Genomic DNA, 23,339 nt, shown 5'->3' on the forward strand with positions numbered 1-23,339 from the left:
TTAGCATAATAAGTGCATAAGGCTATTCACCAAATGAATAAAAACAATACAATACATTACAATACATTAACCCGAGAAGAGATACTGGTAATAACAACATTGTGGGCCTCAGGTCCTCCAACAACAACTCAAGATGTGATGTGACTGTTCAGGTAGCCTCTGAACAGTACAACATGGCATGCATGGCCAAGGCCAAAACTATTGTTACAATAAATCTTTAGAGCAATCAGTAACATATATTCCACGTCCAAATTTCCAAGGGGACCAGCCCCATCCCTGGCCCCTTATTAGCTTGTATTAATCCAAATTTCTGTTCTCTATCCTCACCATTTCACAACAGCTCACGGCCCGGTCCAGAAACAATCCCTGGGTACTTCATGTAGATCTGAAGGAATTGGACAGGTAAAACCATTTGGTAGTAGCTCCATCTAGCATACCAGAGGGTGAAGGAACTACTACCATATAATGTATACCTATTAACTTAATTCAGATCAACATGGCCACAGGTGTAGGAGCTAGGTGTTGTTTCTGGACAGGGCACTTGTCGAGCAATTGGAACTTCAGTGTTGTTACGGTTTAAAGTTACAAGTCAGTCTCAGTTAGAATGGACATGACACTTCTGACATCCAACATTGGAGAGGATTACAAAGACAAAATTATCAAAGACGCTGATAGATTTACAGGCCTTACCCAAACGTCAGGTTGCGAGTCGTTGATTTCCAAGTACTGCAGCTCGATAACTGGGTGAGTTGGAGTCAGCAGAGTTAAGGTTGGTTTCCAAGTTGCTTAGGCAGGGGGGTTAGTTTTCCAGGTCGCTTCCGGCTAAGGTTGACTATATTAAAGAGGTTCCAGGTTTTGTTGGTCCACAACACAGGTTGAGGGTGTGGGCTGAGATGTGTCCAGTAATAGGGTTTAGGGTCCTCTCCTTTTTAAGTTAGCTTGTGCAATTTACAGCAATCTATGTGACCACATTTGAGACACTTAAAGGTGCCTGATATCCATACTCCTTTATCACTACCAAAGTGGTACTCTTCACATCACATTGGACAGGAAAAGGAGTGTGTGCATCTCATCGTTTTAAGCCAAATTAGTATGCATTTGAAAATGTTCACCTTTTCTGTAGATGTGTGTGCAATTGCATTTATGGTAATATACTTTGAATTAATTCTGATAGCTCTATGTGAAGAAAGCATATGTCTTTTTCCAACATGTTGTTGAGGACAAGGAGTCATAAGGCTGATCATCTTTCTGGCAGTTCGTATCAGTGTGCAGATGTTAGAGAATAACATTAACAGGATACTGTTTTAAGTGTGTTTGTGTTGCTTGTGACATGGATTTAGCTTGTGTCTGTAGTAATGTATTTCTAAACGTCCCATTATTACAATGCTATATCGTCAGTGCAACTGAGAATACAAGTCGATTATTACAGAAACTGGATTATTCAAAAATACCTGCACACTGTCTTTAAATGATAAATAAATAATGATACATTAGTTATACAACATACATATTATAAATAGCCTTTGTTAAAATATGTTAATTTAGAAATGGCTGCTTGCCACACCTCTTAACACAATCAAAAATATGGTATTATTCAAAAGATATCGTGATGTGTTTTATTATAATGATTGTTATGACGTCTCACGATTATTCGATTCTTTCTTCCACCAACCCCAAGCCACGCTTTCCAGTGCTGGCAGTGGTAGCTCCTTGTCGTGCAGTCCCACAGTATGCTCCTTGGCCGCGGCCTCTCCTAGGTCTTTTCCCCCGGCTCCTTCTCTTCCGACTGTCTTACAACCCCAAAGCTGAAATGCGATACCTTTGCAGTTTCCTCGGTAACCTACAGAATCTCTTCTGAGGCTGATTTTTTTCATCTTTTTGTTGTGATTATGTTTGCAGCCTATTACTCGTTAATACCATAACTGGCGTTATATTTAAACACAGGCCTAGTTGTACTCTCTGATAGCCTAATTATCAATCTAATGATCAATGATCAGGTAGGTTCACCTGTCAATTGTTTGTCAAATGCATTCAGTATTTCTGTGAAAGACACTGAAGATTATTGCATGCCATCACACATGTGATTGAAATTCACAGAACGATGTGTCAATATTAAATGCGTATCATACATCACCCCTACTTTCATCGATATGACAAGGCCAGAGTTATCATACAAGCAGAAACGTGTGTAGAAATTTAGGGTGTATGCCAACAACTAGACTACGAATGCATCATCGTGCTCAAGCTATGCGCGTTTACACACCACGTCTGTCCAGCAATAAATAAAATATAGCCTATAGACGTATTATACCTTTCCAATGCGCGTATATGCCCCACATCCAGAAAATGCGTAAAACATGGAATATTTTCCAATTCGTAGGCTACACATTGTTTGCTGATAGCAGCGGGGAAGGGTTGAGGACACGTCCGTAGTCTGTCACCCCCTCACTGAAGTCCAATAAACCGAAATGTAAGTGCATCACATTCCAAATGATCTGGTTCATTCAAAGGAGTTGCAGCTTTGATGCTCCCTCCGTTCTTCCGTCAAATCTATTTCTCTATGGTGCTGCATCATACTTTATTTGTAGCTTGGAGGAGATGGATTGATCGATGGTGTCCGCATAGGTTATGTTGTGTACATTGTCGCCAATCTGTTTTCTCGCGCTTCATCTAGCTCTGTCACTTGCAACGAGAAGATTGAGATGCAAATTGTCAGAAAGAGGCGCAGGTGATTGGTGAAATCGTTTTTTTCTCGATTATATTCTCTCTTTGGCGCGCGCGCTCTCTCTCCCTCTATCGCTTGCAACGACGACGGGGAGCGCGCGCACACACACGAAGCATAACAAGAAGAGGTTACGAGAGAGGGGGAAGTGTGTGGGAAGCATGGGCGCAAATGCGCTATAGGCTTACAGGATGCACGGTAAACGGTGGTAGCCTAAATGGTCACAAACGAACCAGACTACCAACTACACATTCATTTGTAGCAGAGTAAAACAGCTCTCCCAAGACTAAAGCATTCAATTGTGTTTCAAATTTTGTGCATGTGCCCAACATTTGGGAACATTGGGAGCTTTCTGGGACCCTGGGAACCCACATATGCCTGTAAGGTGATCTTTTGACAGCTACGGCATACTGTCAGTTGACCTTCATTTTATTTTTTTACTCCTCAGTCATTTATATGTATTACGTCCTCTAAAGAGGACTGACAGTTAGACATTTGCATTGAGGCATTGGCTTAGGACACCAACTAACAGTGTTGATAAATCATATCTGAATACATAGGACATCTCTATCTGTTCAGAAGACACTCCTCCAGCTGCAGAATGTGTACTTTATTTATTACCCACAGACGTGTGTTGTTCAACCCCAGGCCTGGAGATCAACTGGATTTGCAGCCATTTGTTGAAGACCAATAATAACAAACCTGATTTAACCAATCAAAGGCTTTATCACTTGCTGGAGGGTCTCAAGGACCAGCATTGAAGACCACTGCCACACAAATGTTACCTCTCTGAACCTAGTAGCTCTGTAGCAGCAGCACTTCACCCCACATGGTGCCACACCATGAAAATATAAATGCTAAGCATTTTCAGAGATAGAATTTTCCTAAAGGCTGATACGATGAAGTATGGAGTTGGAATGGTGAATGAATTGAAAGCAAACTCCGTGCCTTACATTTCTATCAACAATGGGTAGAGTAAGTCTAAATGTACAGCTCTTCATTCAACCACTGATGCAGATGGCATTTTGTTAAACAAAATACTCACTAAACTGAAGGATTCTTATTCCATGCATCTTTGAATGAACACATAACTACACCATTTGTATTCTGACCACCTGTTCCATGTTCTACAGCAGTTTATTAAAGATGAGACTGTACTAGCCAATCATGGTTCCTGGATCCAACCAAGCCAGCCATGGGGGATAAATCAGTATTCCCAGTTTCCATGACAACCATACTGTATGCCATTGATTATTTCCCTTTTATCTGCAGGCAGCACAAAAGGAGATTTTTACTTGAAGAGGAGGAAAATATAGAGGAAAATGGAGAGAGTGAGCGATCTTGGTGTAAAAAAATACATCTGAACAGTTTGGTCCTTGGTATTTTATTAGGATCCCCATTAGCTGATGCAAAAGCAGCAGCTACTCTTCCTGGGATCCACACAAAACATGAAACATAATACAGAATGACATATTACAGAACATCAATAGACAAGAACAGCTCAAAGACAGAACTACATACATTTTAAAAAAATGCACACGTAGCTTACATATCAATGCATACACACAAACTATCTAGGTAAAATTGGGGAGAGGCGTTGTGCCGTGAGGTGTTGCATTATCTGTTTTTTTTTTACGAGGTTTGCTGTTTATTTTAGCAATATGAGATGGAAGGAAGTTCCATGCAATTAGGGCTCCATATAATTCTGTACGCTTTCTTGAACTTGTTCTGGATTTGGGGACTGTGAAAAGACCCCTGGTGGCATGTCTGGAGGGATAAGTGTGTGTGCCCGAGCTGTGTGTTTGTTGACTATGTAAACAATTTGGTATTTTCAACACATGAATGTTTCTTATAAAAAGAAGAAGTTATGCAGTCAGTCTTTCCTCAACTCTTAGCCAAGAGAGACTGGCATGCATAGTTGTCACGTTCTGACCTTTATTTCCTTTGTTTTGTATTTATTTAGTATGGTCAGGGCGTGAGTTGGGTGGGCAGTCTATGTTTGATTTTCTATGATTTGGGATTTCTATGTTTCGGCCTAGTATGGTTCTCAATCAGAGGCAGGTGTCATTAGTTGTCTCTGATTGAGAATCATACTTAGGTAGCCTGGGTTGCACTGTTTGTTTGTGGGTGATTGTCTATGTTGATGGCTTGTCTCAGCGCAGCTCGCATTAGCTTCACGGTCGTTATTTTGTTTACTGTTTTTGTATAGTTTTTCTGTGTTCAGTTCTTTCTTTAATTAAAACATTCAACATGAACACATATCACGCCGCATTTTGGTCCTCTGATCCTTCTCGCCTCTCCTCTTCAGATGAAGAGGAGGACGACCGTGACAATAGTATTTATATCAGCCCTCTGATTACAATTAAGAGCAAAACGTGCCGCTCTGTTTTGGGCCAGCTGCAGCTTAACTAGGTCTTTCCTTGCAGCACTGGACCACACGACTGGACAATAATCAAGATTAGAGAAAACTAGCCTTAGAACTTGCTTTTTGGAGTGTCGTGTCAAAAAAAGCAGAGCATTTCCTTATTACGGTCAGACCTCTCCCCATCTTTACAACCATTGTATCTATACGTTTTGACCATGATAGTTTACAGTCTAAAGTAACGCCAAGTAATTTAGTCTCCTCAACTTGTTCAACAGCCACACCATTCATTACCAGATTCAGCTGAAGTCTAGAACTTAAGGAATGATTTGTACCAAATACAATGCTCTTAGTTTTAGAGATGTTCAGCACCAGTTTATTACTGGCCACCCATTCCAAAACAGACTACAACTATTTGTTAAGAGTTTCAGTGACTTCATTAGCTGTGGTTGCTGATGCGTATATGGTTGAATCATCAGCATACATGGACACACATGCTTTGTTTAATGCCAGTGGCAGGTCATTGGTAAAAGTAGAAAAGAGTAGAGGGCCTAGAGAGCTGCCCTGCTGTAGACCACGCTTTACATGTTTGACATTTGAGAAGCTTCCATTATAGAAAACCCTTTGAGTTCTATTAGATAGATTGCCATATTGTGGATTCAGAGGCTTTTCAACTCATGTTGAAAAGCCATAACACATATGATTCTTCAACAACAGGTTATGGCCAATAATATCAAAGGCTGCACTGAAATCTAACAGTACAGCTCCCACAATCTTCTTATTATCATTTTCTTTCAACCAATCATCAGTCATTTGTGTCAGTGCAGTACATGTTGAGTGCCCTTCTCTATAAGCATGCTGAAAGTCTGTTGTTAATTTGTTCACAGAGTAATAGCATTGTATTTGGTCAAACACATTTCTTTCCAGCAGTTTGCTAAGAGTTGGCAGCAAGCTTATAGGTCTACTGTTAGAACCAGTAAAGGCCGCTTTAACACTCTCGGGTAGTGGAATTACTTTGGCTTCCCTCCAGTCCTGAGGGCAAAGACTTTCCTCTATGCTCAGATTAAAGATATGACAAATAGGAGTGGTTATAGAGTCAGCTACCATCCTCAGTAGCTTTCCATCTAAGTTGTCAATGCCAGGAGGTTTGTCATTATTGATCGATAACAATAATTTTCCCACCTCTCCCACACTAACTTTACAAAATTCAAACTTGCAATGCTTTTTTTCATGATTAGTTTTTTATGCATGAATATAATTGCTCACTGTTCATTGCTGGCATTTTCTGCCTAAGTACAGTGCCTTGCAAAAGTATTCGGCCCCCTTGAACTTTGCGACCTTTTGCCACATTTCAGGCTTCAAACATAAAGATATAAAACCATATTTTTTTGTGAAGAATCAACAACAAGTGGGACGCAATCATGAAGTGGAACAACATTTATTGGATATTTCAAACTTTTTTAACAAATCAAAACTGAAAAATTGGGCGTGCAAAATTATTCAGCCCCTTTACTTTCAGTGCAGCAAACTCTCTCCAGAAGTTCAGTGAGGATCTCTGAATGATCCAATGTTGACCTAAATGACTAATGATGATATATACAATCCACCTGTGTGTAATCAAGTCTCCGTATAAATGCACCTGCACTGTGATAGTCTCAGAGGTCCGTTAAAAGCGCAGAGAGCATCATGAAGAACAAGGAACACACCAGGCAGGTCCGAGATACAGTTGTGAAGAAGTTTAAAGCCGGATTTGGATACAAAAAGATTTCCCAAGCTTTAAACATCCCAAGGAGCACTGTGCAAGCGATAATATTGAAATGGAAGGAGTATCAGACCACTGCAAATCTACCAAGACCAGGCCGTCCCTCTAAACTTTCAGCTCATACAAGGAGAAGACTGATCAGAGATGCAGCCAAGAGGCCCATGATCACTCTGGATGAACTGCAGAGATCTACAGCTGAGGTGGGAGACTCTGTCCATAGGACAACAATCAGTCATATATTGCATAAATCTGGCCTTTATGGAAGAGTGGCAAGAAGAAAGCCATTCCTTAAAGATATCCATAAAACGTGTTGTTTAAAGTTTGCCACAAGCCACCTGGGAGACACACCAAACATGTGGAAGAAGGTGCTCTGGTCAGATGAAACCAAAATTGAACTTTTTGGCAACAATGCAAAACGTTATGTTTGGCGTAAAAGCAACACAGCTCATCACCCTGACCACACCATACCCACTGTCAAACATGGTGGTGGCAGCATCATGGTGTGGGCCTGCTTTTCTTCAGCAGGGACAGGGAAGATGGTTAAAATTGATGGGAAGATGGATGGAGCCAAATACAGGACCATTCTGGAAGATAACCTGATGGAGTCTGCAAAAGACCTGAGACTGGGACGGAGATTTGTCTTCCAACAAGACAATGATCCAAAACATAAACCAAAATCTACAATGGAATGGTTCAAAAATAAACATATCCAGGTGTTAGAATGGCCAAGTCAAAGTCCAGACCTGAATCCAATCGAGAATCTGTGGAAAGAACTGAAAACTACTGTTCACAAATGCTCTCCATCCAACCTCACTGAGCTCGAGCTGTTTTGCAAGGAGGCATGGGAAAAAATTTCAGTCTCTCGATGTGCAAAACTGATAGAGACATACCCCAAGCGACTTACAGCTGTAATCGCAGCAAAAGGTGGCGCTAAAAAGTATTAACTTAAGGGGGCTGAATAATTTTGCACGCCCAATTTTTCAGTTTTTGATTTGTTAAAAAAGTTTGAAATATCCAATAAATGTCGTTCCACTTCATGATTGTGTCCCACTTGTTGTTGATTCTTCACAAAAAAATACAGTTTTATATCTTTATGTTTGAAGCCTGAAATGTGGCAAAAGGTCGCAAAGTTCAAGGGGGCCGAATACTTTCGCAAGGCACTGTATGCCCACTTTTCCAATGAAATAATCATTACAATAATTGCCAACATCAAATAGTTTCATAATGAATAAGCCATCTGATTTGATGAAAGATGGAGTTGAATTTGTCTTTCTGCCCATAATTTCATTTAAAAGTACTACAAAGTTTTTTTTCCATCAATCTTTATATCATTGATCTTGACTTCATGATACAGTTTCTTCTTTTTTTGTTAAGTTTAGTCACATAATTTCCCAATTTTCAGCAAGTAAGCCAGTCAGATGTGCAGCCAGACTTATTAGCCACTCCTTTTGCCCCATCTCTTTCAACTATACAGTTTTTCAATTCCTAATCAATCCATGGAGCCTTAACAGTTCTAACAGTCAGTTTCTTAATTAACAGGTGCATGTTTATCAATAATTGGAAGAAGCAATTTCATAAATTCATCAAGTGCAGTGTCTGGATGCTCCTCATTAATCACATCAGACCAACAAATATTTTTAACAGCATCCACAAGAGTCATAGAAAAATCTATTACTATTTAACAGACTTCAGTCTGGTTATTACTATGGTTACCATCAGGAGAGAGATGAGATCTGTCCTCGGTGATGTTGCAGTATGATTATACTTTCTTCGACTGAACTCTTTTCCCCACTATATTATAATTCATTATTTTACATGTGTCTCGCGCACACACACACACACACACACACACACACACACACACACACACACACACACACACACACACACACACACACACACACACACACACACACACACACACACACACACACACACACACACACACACACACACACACACACACTCACACACACACAGCCTATTTTCATATACATATCAAGGCTTATCGGTGCTCATCATTCATGGGTAGTTTGTAAGCTCAGTGGGACACAAGGACACTTGTCAGCGGATTAAGACAACAGTCAATCAAGACAAAAAACTCACATTCGATTTGTGCATTACCCTATTTCATCAAAACTTGATTTCAGTGTAAAAGCATAAAAGCATTCATGCATTACGAGACAGAGAGCATGTTTGAACTGATGTACAGTTAAGTTTTGATTTGTATGTATTTCATACATTCTAGTTTAAAACGGGCAGTGTAGTACTTCGTTTGGCACAAGAGCTGCTTTTTTTTCCACAAACGGGGTCCAATTCATTGTATAATATTGTTAAAGTACAGATTCAAACCGATCACGGTACACTGTTGATGTGTAAAACTTGTGATGGCGTTCTTCTGTCTTGTGCTGCAAATGCAAGAGTCCTGGACATCAAATCCAATAATGATTGCTGTGTGTGTGTGTGTGTGTGTGTGTGTGTGTGTGTGTGTGTGTGTGTGTGTGTGTGTGTGTGTGTGTGTGTGTGTGTGTGTGTGTGTGTGTGTGTGTGCGCGCGTTTGTGTGTGCGTGTGTGTGTGTGTGCGTGTGCTTTCAGAAAGTATTCATACCCCTTCACTTATTACACATTTTGTTGTTACAGCCTGAATTCAAAATGGGTAAAATGTATATTTTCTGTCACCCATCTACACACAATTCCAGGCTGTATCACAACCGGCCATGATTGGGAGTCCCATAGGGCAGTGCACAATTGGCCCAGCATCGTCCAGGATAGGGTTTGGCTGAGGTAGGCCGTCATTATAAATAAGAATTTGTTCTTAACTGACTTGTCTAGTTAAATAAAAAATAAATAAAACAAATACCCCATAATGAAAAAGTGAAAACATGTTTTTAGAAAATGTTCACACCTCTGAGTCAATACTTTGTAGATGCACCATTGGCAGTGATTACAGCTGAGTGTCTTTCTGGAAAAGTCTCTTAATAAGAGCTTTCCACAACTGGATTGTGCAACATTTGCCCATTGTTCTTTTCAAAACCCGTCAAGCTCTGTCAAATTGGTTGTTGATCACTGCTAGACAACCATTTTCAGGTCTTCCAATAGATTTTCAAGTAGATTTAGGTCAAAAGTGTAACTGGGCCAACATTCAATGTCTTCTTGGTAAGCAACTCCAGTGTAGATTTGGCATTGTGTTTTAGATTATAGTCCTGCTGAAAGGTGAATTCAACTCCCAGTGTCTTATGAAGAGCAGACTGAAAAAAATCCTCTAGGGATTTGGCCTGTGCTTAGCTCCATTCCATACATTTTTTTATCCAGAAAAACTCCTAAGTCAGAAAAATTATTGCAAGCATTCCCATAACATGATGCAGCCACCACAATGCTTGATATATGGAGAGTGGTACTCAGTAATGTTGCATTGGATTTGCCACAAAACAAACATAACACTTTGTATTCAGGCCAAAAAGTTAATTGATTTGCCAACTTTTTTGCAGTATTACTTTAGTGCCTTGTTTCAAACAGCAAGTATGTTTTGTAATATTTTAATTCTGTACAGGCTACCTTGTTTTCACTCTGTCAATTAGGTTAGTATTGTGGAGTTACTACAATGTTGTTCCATCCTCCGTTTTCTCCTATCACAGCCAATGCGAGACATTGGAAAACCTCCCTGGTCTATGTGGTTGAATCTGTGTTTGAAATTCACTGCTCGACTGAGGGACCTTACAGATAATTGCATGTGTGGTGTACAGAGATGAGGTAGTCACTCAAAAGTCATGTTAAGCTCTTTAATTGCACACAGAGTGAGTCCATGCAACTTATTAAGACTTGTTAAGCACATTCATACTCCAGAAAGTATTAAGGATTGCCATAACATAAAGGGTTAACTCAAGACATTTCAGCTATTGATTTGTAATTCATTTGTAAAGAATTTGACAATGTGTAGGCCAGTGACAAACAATCTACATTTAATCAGTTGTAAATGCTCAACAATTGCTTAACAAGTGTTGATACAAACGGGAAACGGTTGAGCATGTATAACCCAGAAGCGTTGCAGTTCTTGACACAAAGTGGTGCGCCTGGCACCTTCTACTATACCTCATCCAAAGCCCCTTAAATCTTTTGTCTTGCCCATTCACCCTCTGACTGGCACACATACACAGTCCATGTCTCAATTGTCTCAAGGCTTAAAAATCTTTCTTTAACCTGTCCCCTCCCCTTCATCTAAACTGATTGAAGTGGATTTAACAAGAGACAGTTGAATTAATAAGGGATCATAGCTTTCACCTGTATTCACCTGGTCACTCTGTCATGTCATGACATTCACCTGGTCACTCTGTCATGGCTGTTCTTAATATTTTTTTAAGGCAGAACTGAATGCTCTCCCACTGGGCACAGACCTCCGTCCAATATTTAGTTTGTTGTTGGCGGACGTCAATTCAATGTGAAATCAGCAAAACTTTAAACCATGTAATTGCGTTTTGGTTTAAAGTTGGGTAAAAATGAGACAGACTGTAGTCAAGTTGCAATAGCATGCATGGACGTGGTTCTCATGTCACATCTTTGTTTGTTTTGGGACTCTGGATTCAGATCGTGTAATGTCATTTCAGAAGCTGTGTTTTTAACAAAACCCATTTAGCTGACAAGCAAAAACATTTCATCTACATAGAATAACAGGACATTTAAAGGTGAAGAATTTGTGAACCACTAATAAAATAGCCGGCATTAATTGTTGATGGGGGAAAATAACTTATTCGTTCCATCATTAATTACATGATTACATATTGCATTCCCACTGTGAAACCCACTCACAAATACTGTTGAATTAGAAAAAAAGGTTAATGTTCATAATTGCACATTACCACCACCAGCCAATCCCATGGGGTACTAGATAAATCGGAAAAACTATTTTCTACAAATACAGAATCTCTAATTCAGAATATACAAATGTACCAGGGTTGTTCTTCCAATAAAATGCGTGCCTTTTGGGTCCATTTGATATCTTAAGTAGAAATTGTGCAGCAATATTGAATTTGAAAAGTCTGTTATAGTCAATGAATATTGACCACATGGACAAAGTAAAAAATATTTATATATGTTTTCCTAATTTTAAGGTCAACTCTTTCATGTGAACTGAACTCTCATTTTAATATAGTGAAACTACTCCTTATTTATTTTTATATTTGTTTAAAGAAACATTGAACATCTAATAGTCAAATCATAGCGTAAAAGCAGGTGATCTGGTTCTACTATTTTTGGCCATTTTCTAGTGTTTTGTGGTGGAAAACTGAGTGAGTCAAGCATGACTCATCAACCCTGTTACCCATAGATAGACAGCCTAGATAGACAACATGAAACTGTTAAAACATTTCTAGACTTTTTTAAATCTTGCTTAAACTGCCCCACCCTGTTGAATACAACAAGCTTCTATTTCCCCTGTCAGGGCATTCATGGCTGATATAAGATTAAATTATTAATATTGTTACTTTATTTGGTACTTAAAGCTGCAATATGTAACTTTTGAAGTTGCAAAATTCAAGTTATACATCTGTCATTCTCATAGAAAGCAAGTCTAAGTAGCGGTAGATCTGTTCTATTTGCGTTATTTCTATGCTTCCAGGTTTTTAAGTTTTGTTTTTGTCTTTTACTCTCGTCTTTGTATACCAGCTTCAAACAGCTGAAAATACAATATTTTTGTTAATGGAAAATATATTTCACAGCGGTTTACATTGCATTCGGAAAGTATTCAGACCCCTTGACTTTTTCTAAATTTTGTTACATTACAGCCCTATTCTAAAATATGTATATTTTTAATATTTTAATGTACACACAATACCCCATGATGACAAAGTGAAAACAGGTTTTCAGAAATGTTTGCAAATTTATTCAAAGTAAAAAACAGAAATAAATTATTTACATAACTATTCAGACCCTTTGCTATGAGACTCAAAATTGAAATCAGGTGCATCCTGTTGTCACGCCCTGACCAGAGTATTCTTTGTTTTCTTTATATATTCTGGTTAGGTCAGGGTGTGACGAGGGTGGTATGTGTGTATTTGTCTCATCTAGGGTTTTGTACTGTCTAGGGTTTTTTGTAGATTTATGGGTTGTTTTCCATCTAGGTGTTTATGTAGGTCTATAGTTGCCTAGATTGGTTCTCCATTAGAGGCAGGTGTTTATCGTTGTCTCTGATTGGGAACCATATTTAAGCAGCCATCTTCTTGGGTATTTCATGGGTTATTGTCTATGTGATGTTGCATGTTTGCACTCCGTTTTGATAGCGGTCACGTTCGTCTTGTTATTTTGTTTGTTTGTTTGTTTAGTGTACTTTGTGTTTTTTGTCTTTCATTAAAAAGATGTATTCACATCACGCTGCGCTTTGGTCTCCTCCATACTACGATCGTGACACCTGTTTCCACTGATCATCCTTTTTACAACTTGATTGGAATCCACCTGTAGTAAATTTAATTGATTAGACATAATTTGGAAAGGCACATACCTGTCTATATACACAGTTGACAGTGCATGTCAGAGAAAAAACTAAGCCACGAGATTGAAGGAATTATCTGTACAGCTCAGAGAAAGGATTGTGTCAAGGCACAGATCTGGGGAAGGGTACCAACATATTTCTGCCTGATTGAAGGTGCCCAAGAACACAGTGGCCTTCATCATTCTTAAATGGAAGATGTTTGGAACCAAGATTCTTAATAGAGCTGGTCTCCTGCCCAAACTGAGCAGTCAGGGGAAAGGGGACTTTGTCAGAGAGGTGACCAAGAACCCAATGGTCACTCTGATAGAGCTCTTCAGCTCCTCTGTGGAGATGGGAGAATCTTCCATAAGGACAACCATCTCTGCAGCACTCAACCAATTAGGCTTTTATGGTAGAGTGACCAGATGGAAGCCACTCCTCAGTAAAAGGCACATGACAGGCCGCTTGGAGTTTGTGAAAAGGCACCTAAAGACTCTCAGACCATGTGAAACAAGATTCTCTGGTCTGATGAAACCAATATTGAACTCTTTTGCCTGAATGCCAAGTGTCACCTCTGGAGGAAACCTGGCAACATCCATACAGTGAATCATGGTGGTGGCAGCATCATGCTGTGAGGAGATTTTTCAGCGGCAGGGACTGGGAGACTAGTTAGGGTCGAGGGAAAGATGAACGAAGCAAAGTACAGAGAGATCCTTAATGAAAACCTGCTCCAGAGAACTGGGCCGAAGGTTCACCTTCCTACAGGACAACAACCCAAAGCACACAGCCAAGACAACGCATGAGTGGCTTCAGGATAATTCTCTGAAGGTCCTTGAGTGGCCCAGCCAGAGCCCGGACTTGAACCCGATCGAACATCTCTGGAGAAAAAATAGATGCTCCCCATCTAACTAGACAGAGCTTGAGAGGATATACAGATATTAATGGGAGAAACTCCCCATATACAGGTGTGCCAAGCTTGTAGAGTCTTACCCAAGAAGACATGAGGCTATAATCTCTGCCAAAGGCTCTTCAACCAAATACATAAGCAAACATTTCTAAAAACGTTTTTGCTTTGTCATTATGGGGTATTTGTATGTAGATTGTTGAGAGGAAAAACACATTTAATACATTTTTCAATAAGGCTGTAATGTGGAAAAGTGAAGGGGTCTGAATACTTTGTGAAAGCACTGTATATACTGTAAATGTTTTCAACTGATACCAGGGGACATTCAGACATGTACGTGTTCCTGAGAGCCTCACCTTTCCACAGAGGGATATTAGTTTGTGGCCCAAACTGTTCAGACGCTACAGAAGTAGCAGACAGAAATACGCAGACAGAAGTAAGCAGATCGGCTGTAAGACTCTTGTGGGGGTTGTACAGCAAAACGGGGAACACCGTGATCACGAGAAGTCTCATCAGAGGAGTAATAGTTTGTTTGGACGCTACAGATGATTTTTCTGGGAAGACCGAGTATTGGGATGTCTCATTATCTGAACAACACCACTCTAGCTCTGTCACATTTCACTGCAGATGCGGAAGTGCAACATCAGTGGATGCGGTGGATTTAGTTGTATCCAATGCAAAAAAACAAACAGATATCTCTAGCTTAGGCCTGATCACCGACAACGATGAGACACTCTATAGGGAGGAGGTCAGAGACCTGGCCGTGTGGTGGCAGGACAACAACCTCTCCCTCAACGGGATCAAGACAAAGGAGATGATTGTGGACTACAGGAAAAGGAGGACCGAGCACTCCCCGATTCTCATCGACGGTGCTGTAGTGTATCAGGTTGAGAGCTTGAAGTTCCTTGGTGTCCACATCACCAACAAACTAACATGGTCCAAGCACACCATGACAGTCGTGAAGAGGGCAGGACAAAGCCTATTCCCCCTCAGGAGACTGAAAAGATTTGGCATGGGTCCTCAGATCCTCAAAAGGATCTACAGCTGCACCATCGAGAGCTGGTGGTTGCATCACAGCCTGGTATGGCAACTGCTCGACTTCTGTCCGAAAGGCACTACAGAGGGTAGTGCGTACAGCCAAGCTTCCTGCCACCCAGGACCTCTATACCAGGTGGTGTCAGAGGACTCCAACCACCCTAATCCTAGACTGTTCTCTCTGCTACCGCACAGCAAGTGGTACCAGAGTGCCAAGTCTCGGTCCAAAAGGATTCTTAACAGCTTCTACCCCCCAGCCATAAGACTTCTGAATAGGTAATCAAAGGGCTACCCAGACTATTTGCATTACCCTCCACCCCCTCTTTTATGCTGGTGCTACTGTCTGTTTATTGTCTAGACATAATTGAGGTAAAATGTACATGTACAGTAGTTAAGAGTTAAAGTAACTATCTCGACGTACCGCTGCCCCCACACATTGACTCTGTACCGGTACCCCCTGTATATAGCCTCGCTATTGTTATTTTCCTGTTGCTGTTTAATTATTTGTTACTTTTATTTTCTATTTTTTACTTAACACTTACTTACTGAATTGTAAATTATGGGCTTGTAAGTAAGGATTTCACTGTAAGGTGTTGTATTCGGCGCGTTTGACAAATACAATGACAAATACAATGATTTGATTGGATTTGAACTGACACATTTTATAGGGATTTTTTGTTATGCTAATTAGATCAGCAGTATGATCTCTATCATTGAATCTCTTGATCCTGTCCCTGAGAATACCTTGTTAGTTACTTTTGATGTTGAGCCGTTATACACAAATATTCCACACGAGGGCGGTATTGAAGCTATGGAACATTTTCTTCTGCAATGTGACCCTAATGAACTACCTTCCAGTGCCTGCATTATAACATTGGCTGAAATAGTACTCACACATAACTATTTCATGTTTCTAAATGCTTTCTTTATTCAGACGAAGGGTAGTGCTATGGGATCCCCCATGGTTCCTAACTATGCTAATTTGTATGTGGGTTACATAGAGAAACAGTCTATTTTCAATCCTCTCAAAAATGTTTTCTTGCCAACGTCATTATTTGGAAACGGTATATTGATGATATTTGCAAAACAGCTCCAGGCATTCCATGCTTTTCTTAACTCCTGTTCTGATCATTTGAGATTTACTATGCAATTAGATACACGTCAAATCAGTTTTCTTGATCTTCTGATCTTGTGTGAAGATAATGTTCTATACACTGATCTTTACAGGAAGCCTACTGATCGTAACAGTTTGTTGAGGGCTGATAGTTGTCACCCACTTCCCTTGAAAAATAGTTTGCCATACAGCCAATTCTGTCTAATCAAAAGAATTTGCAAAAAACAATCCGATTTTGACAGAAATATTGAGAAAATTCAAAACAAAACGAGACATGACCTTTTTCAAGGTCAGTCTCGCAAAAAGACAATTTATTGTGTTCTAACTACCCGCTATTCAAAGTGTTCTGAACAAATTAAGGGAATTGTTCACAAACATTGGCACATTCTAAAATCCGATGATAGTCTCGGTAATGTGTTTTCGGACCTTCCCTTGGTCGTATTCTCACTGGGCAGAAATCTCAGAGCCCAATTGGTACACTCTGATTTACCACCCCAAGATATTCCTGAACAATGTCTATTTGCGCCCCTACTAGATGGAAATTACAAATGTAATGGCTGTGCTCAATGCAATGGCACTTATAAATGTAGATCCTTCAAACACCCACAAACAGGGAAATCGATCCCAATCAAAGGTGTTATTACGTGCTCCACTAAGGCAGTTATTTATCTTATAACTTGTCCTTGTGGTAAAAATTATGTGGGTAAAACAAAGCGCAAATTAAAAGTACGTATCTCAGAGCATCGTAGCACCATTAGGTGTAAAAACTTTACTTACCCAGTTGTGGCCCACTTCTTGGAGGCAGGCCACTCGATTTCGTCTCTGTGTTATATTGGCATCGAGCATGTCACCCTCCCAGGAGAGGGGGTGACCTTGATAATTTATTGTTAAAATGAGAGGCTGCCTGGATCTTTAACTTAAAGACCCTTGTTCCCTTAGGTCTCAACATAGACTTTGATCTGAAGCTGTTCTTGTGATTATTGTGACTTTGCCATTGTAATTGTTTGTAAGCTTGTGTAGTCGAAAATGAATTTATGATCGTATGCTATCCATTTGTTGTTTGTATGCTGTTCTTTGTATGCCATTTTAATATTTGATAATTAACCAATGATATTAGGCCACTCTTGGCCATGATTACAGACACGTGTCTTTTGACACTATATAAACGAGTCATCCCGCAGTGTTTGTGACTATACCCTGATGAAGACAGCATTGGCTGTCGAAACGTTGGTAATTACATTATTGCATCTGAGCTCCTAGAGTGTGCGACTCTCTTTTATTTTCAAGTTTTCTACTCCGCTAGCCAGCACCTCGCCTAAATAGTTGTGCATTTCCTTTTCTTCTAGATTATGCTAATTAGATGTATCAAAAGGCAGCGAATTGGTGGAACGACCCACCAACTAATGTACAGGCTACAGAGTATTAACAATTGTATCAACAAAGCCAATAGATTTATTCTTAGAGGCACAATTATAGGCATTTAATTCCGAAATTCATAAAATTATTGTTTTCCATACGCATTTCTTCATCTCTGTATTTGATTACGGCATACGTACATGCTAACACTGACCATTGGAAAGGAGATTTTCTCTAAACCAGCAATCAGGGAACGCTTAGCTTGTTTCATGGTGCAGTTTAATTACAAATCTATTTAAATAATTGAACTATTCTATGCTTCCAGCACAATAGTATAAAGAAACATTTTATAATATTTTGAACCTGACAAATACCAATACGGTCAAATTGTTGTTTGACATACTGTAGTGCATCATGTCAATGCATCACTTCAACAACAAAAGACTACAAACTGCAAGTGGGCACTTCTTATTTATTTAAGGTATAAACATGAATGTGAGCTATTGATGGTTTATGATATATCATTTGATTTGATTGACACATAAAAGGCACAGAGAAGGAATGCAATGCCGAATGGTAACCAACAGCATGCTTTCATAGTGGTGTATTTAAATCGACTCCTAACAAATACAATGGATTGGGAACTGCAAGCATGCATGTACTTAAAAGAGAGCTTGCAGATACCCAGAAACATTAAAAACAATGTATTTTAATTGGTGCTATATAACTGCAATGTATTTATATACTTTTCACTTTGTAATCCAGTACAAATCTTTTCGGGATATATGTTCCACATACCTATCTCAGGGTGTTGATGTCTCCCCTCCACCGGCACACTGACTGTCCTTCGGAGCAGCTTGGTGCGCTCACTGCGCTGAGACCCTGAGCGACGCTCACGCATTAGTAAAGGGTGAACCTATGGTCGGAACAGAGGGTCAGAGAGGTCAAAGTAAATTGTTCAGATTGTAACTTGGTCACTCCACACCCGTTCATCCCTCCTACTAGGACCTTCCCTACATACTGTACTCAATACCATCTACTGTATCTTGCCTCTGCTGCTCTGTACCATCACTCATTCATATATCTTTATGTACATATTCTTTATCCCCTTACATTTGTGTGTATAAGACAGTAGTTTTGGAATTGTTAGTTAGATTACTTGTTGGTTATCACTGCATTGTCGGAACTAGAAGCACAAGCATTTTGCTACACTCGCATTAACATCTGCTAACCATGTGTATGTGACAAATAAAATGTGATTTGATTTGATTTAGAAATCACTGGCGTTGGGCACTAAAGTCTCACTTCTTTAGCTGTTGTCCTGCAATAAAAAAGTGATTGTACAGGATCTTAAATAATTTAATTTATGTTAAATGGATAATTTCATTTACGCTAAATGATCATATCAAACCAGAGCATATACTGTATAAGAAAAAGTTAGTTGGGTAACACTGCTACATGTTTTTATTATTTTATTTATGTCCATTTCATGGTGTAAAATGTTCAGTTACCTTCATATGACTTAATATATATACAGAATTTAACATAATAAAGCTCAAAGCTGAAAACCTACCCTTCTGAAATCTAAACCTTTGAGAGTTGACTGTCTCAAGGACCAAGGGCATTTTCCACCCACACTTAAAGTAAAGGCTAGAACAACACATTCCCAATGTGGTTTACAGAGGTGAAAGGTCAAGTTCCTTTTGAACACGCAAAGCCTTACCTAGAAGCACTTTGTTAACTATTTGTGTCACACAGAGACAAAGTGAATAGCAGGTTGGGGTTAAAGCTACATTCAGGTATTTAATAAAACAAACTGCCATGTGTATCGGTATACAGCCTTTAGGATGGGGAGAGGGAAATGTAACCCTTCTCAAACTCATAGACAGTCTGTGACATCCACATGACCCTTTAACACATTTAGAAAATGTACATTGTTTATGTTTTTGTTGCTTTTAAACAATATAACCGTATGTCATTGTATATCTTTATGTGGGTTATTAAAAGGAAGAAGAAGGTTGTGCTAAGCTCATGATGCATTTATAAGTAATATTCTTTAGGAATCAATCTGTAAATAAATATCCATTCATTTCAATGACCATATAAATGACAATTGAACAGATTTCCAAATTCCAGACCACAGCTTTAACGTAATTCATTGTATTAGTAACCATCAGTCTTGTGTCAATTTCATTATGAAATCGTGACAGCGGAGGCAACTCAAGTCTCTTTAGCAACTATGTACACTTCAGAGATACAAATATCCCTTTAATATCAGTACTACTGACCTTGTATCTGAAAATATTAATTTATCATATACTGTAATTTACTGCGACCTTCAAAACCATGCAGCACATACTGTACTGTATTAAATGTCATATTTCATTTGTGAGCCGTTCTTATGTCCCCTATCCTCCCTATAAACACTAGTAGCTTTGTTGATCCTGTAACTCTGAAATTGTGACATTTTCCCAGATATTGCATTGAGTTCACATATTACATCCGACATATTGCATGGAGATCATTTTACTATACATAGTTGTTTGACAACATGAAATACCACAGAGAGAAAAGTAGATGGTTCAGCACAACCTCAATGAACTTGAAGAGCTACTGTACATTATGTTTAGTGGGTTCTGCTGTTAGCTGGGGCAAAGAGACCTTGGCTAAGGGACAGTGAAAGGACAAGCGAGTGGTCTGAAATACCTTCTCTCACAGGTATTTCCCCAGACAGGTGATGTGAGTTACCAGTGACATTGGCATTGTAATACTGTGTCATAGTAAGTAGCAGAAAACAACACAAAAAAAGTGTAGAAATAGTAACGTTAGCAATGACACATTTTCATCCCAATTGACTTATAAGATCTATTAAGTTGAATCTAAGATAAGTCTAAGTCTTTGCAAGACAACTGTACTTTAAACAGTACAATACCTCATTGTATTGTTGAATAATGTCTCCCTCCAGTGGCTAGTTTTGGGACATCAGCTCTCACATATGGACTGCACCGTGTTGTATTATTAAACTGCGTCTGCCCAGAGCGGAAATGTATTTATTTTTTCAATTAGTAGCTTTTTTGATTGATTACTTCAATCCACAAATTTGTCTACTTCCACTGTCCTAATCGGAACTAATAAAACACAATAAATATATTGCATTGCATCATCAATGCTTTAGCTTGTACTAATTTCATCAGTCTGTATATGTATGATCTGTAAAAAAGGAGTATTCAAATGGGGGGAAAGATAATACAAAAACAAATGTAAAAAATTGTATAATACAATAACATGCTTGCTGTTCTTTACAACAACAATTCCTTAAATATGTTCATAACCACTCGATGAGACACCGCTTATTAACTAAATACTTCAATAACCCCCACTTGGACCTAATGGAAACGTATAGAATTTAATAGAAATATAATTGAATAATTAGAACGGAGCTAGGGGTCTGATGTGGATCTCTATGGCTGCGTTTACCCAGGCAGCCCAATTCTGATATTTGTTTCACTAATTGGTCTTTTGGTCAATCAGATCAGCTTTAAATGAGCTCTGATGTGAAAAGATCTGATTTGATACCTTGTTTCTCACCCCTGTCCCTCAATCCTAGACTGAAAAAGACCTAGGTAGTCTGGTGTATGGACTCTCTCTAGTAGCGTTATAACGTTTAAACACATCACCTTTAATAGGTAACAGAATAAAGTAGGACCTAGTCTGGATACTCAAATGATCTATATAAAACAAACTGTACCTTTATTGGTTAGAGACAACACTCCGATCCAAACAGGGGTTAGGTGCACCATACCCATATAGGTAAATACTTCAGAGCTCAATGTGGACTCTCTAGTCTAGTCAATCAAATATATTCACTGACCAATTAAGAGCTTGGGATAAATGAAAATCAGCAGGACTGTGTTCCATGTCCTGCATGTGCTTGTCTCTTGTGAACAAGATGGAGGTATTCATCCTACCTCCTCCTGGTCAAACATGTAGCGCTGACTCCCAGTTCTCATCGATCGACATGGGTTCCAACCCGGGGGATCATAATCCAGGCCATTGGAAGGGGTCTGGGGCCGCGAGGACAAGGGGGAGGCACAAATTCCATCTAAGAATGAGATAAGAGGAATTTGTTAATTGAAACATTTTAACAAAAACTGGCATCAATAGCACAATTGGCAGTGGCAGAAAAACAAAACAATTATTTTCTCCAGGAGGTAGCAGCAGAGTTTGCCGTAAATAGAGTTGGCAATCAGGTTTACGGATTGTCGTAAAAATAAAATAGACCTATCCTCAATTCAGAAACTTCCATGAGATAGAAAGACAGTGGTGTCTTTTGACAAAGAAAGAGAGAGACCTCTATGCTATATCTATGTGCTGCCTCACGATACAGAAACTGCTTCCTGACCCAATGGGCTGTTCTGGATTGGACAAGGCTCACCAAAAGTATTTGATTATAAACTGGGTGGTTCGAGCCCTGAATGCTGATTGGCTGAAGGCTGTGGTATACAGTGCATTCAGAAAGTATTCAGACCCCTTCCCCTTTTCCACATTTTGTTACATTACAGCCTAAATCTTAATTGATTAAATAATTTTACTCATCAATCTACACACAATACCACATAATAACAAAGCAAAACCTTATATATTTTTTTTTAATTTACATTTTAATGGCAAAAAATACAAAATATCTTATTTAGATAAGTATTCAGATTCTTTGCTAAAAGACTAAATTGAGCTCAGGTGCATCCTGTTTCCATTTATCATCCCTGAGATGTTGCTACAACTTGATTGGAGTCCACCTGTGGTAAATTACATTGATTGGACATGATTTGGAAAGGCACACACCTGTCTATATAAGATCCCAAGGTTCACAATGCATGTCAGAGCAAAAACCAAGTCATGAGGTCGAAGGAATTGCCCTTAGAGCTCCGAGACAGGATTGTGTTGAGGGACAGATCTGGGCAAGGGTACCAAAACATTTATCCAGCATTGAAGGTCCCCAAGAACATAATGGCCTCCATCATTTTTAAGTGGAAGAAGTTTGCAACCACCAAGACTCTTCCTAGAGCTGGCCGCTCAGTCAAACTGAGCAATCGGCGGAGAAGGGCCTTGGTCAGGGAGGTGACCAAGAACCCGATGGTCAGAGTTCCTCTGTGTACAGCAGATGTGACAACTTTCCAGAAGGACAACCATCTCTGCAGCACTCCACCAATCAGGCCTTTATGGCAGAGTTTGCCAGATGGAAGCCACTCCTCAGTAAAAGGCGCTTGGAGTTTGTGAAAAGGCACCCAAAAGACCATGAGAAACAAGATTATCTGGTCTGATGAAACCAAGATTGAACTTTTTGGCCTGAATGCCAAGCCTCACGTCTGGAGGAGACCTGGCACCACCCCTATGGTGAAGCGTGGTGGTGGCAGCATCATGCCGTGGGCATGTTTTTCAGCGGCAGGGACTGGGAGACTAGTCAGGATCGAGGGATGGATGAACAGAGTAAAGTACTGAGAGATCCTTGATGAAAACCTGCTCCAGAGCGCTCAGGACCTCAGACTGGGTCAAAGGTTCACCTTCCAACAGGACAATGACCCGCCAGTGGTTATTCCTGTAAAAGTTGCGTCATACAGCTGCAC

At 39.6% G+C, this 23,339-nt stretch overlaps 1 protein-coding gene across 3 annotated transcripts in view; it reads right to left on the bottom strand.

Moving 5' to 3' along the window:
* LOC135549852 (ras/Rap GTPase-activating protein SynGAP-like) overlaps window positions 1-21,812 on the bottom strand; it is a 73,214-nt gene extending 51,402 nt beyond the window's left edge. Inside the window, exons 1-2 of one of the 3 annotated variants that reach the window (XM_064980194.1) lie at window positions 21,684-21,812; window positions 18,514-18,631 (exon numbers count right to left, since the gene is read on the bottom strand). In XM_064980194.1, coding sequence (XP_064836266.1) covers window positions 18,514-18,631; window positions 21,684-21,725 — 160 coding nt within the window. In that variant the 5' untranslated portion in view covers window positions 21,726-21,812. Of the gene's footprint in view, window positions 1-690; window positions 1,496-18,513; window positions 18,632-21,683 lie in introns of those variants that run through there. The other 2 variants (XM_064980193.1, XM_064980192.1) reach the window with 2 other exon arrangements.
* Between the last annotated feature and the right edge of the window lie 1,527 nt (window positions 21,813-23,339).

Source organism: Oncorhynchus masou, chromosome 12 (assembly GCF_036934945.1).
Source record: "Oncorhynchus masou masou isolate Uvic2021 chromosome 12, UVic_Omas_1.1, whole genome shotgun sequence".
Taxonomy (NCBI): domain Eukaryota; kingdom Metazoa; phylum Chordata; class Actinopteri; order Salmoniformes; family Salmonidae; genus Oncorhynchus; species Oncorhynchus masou.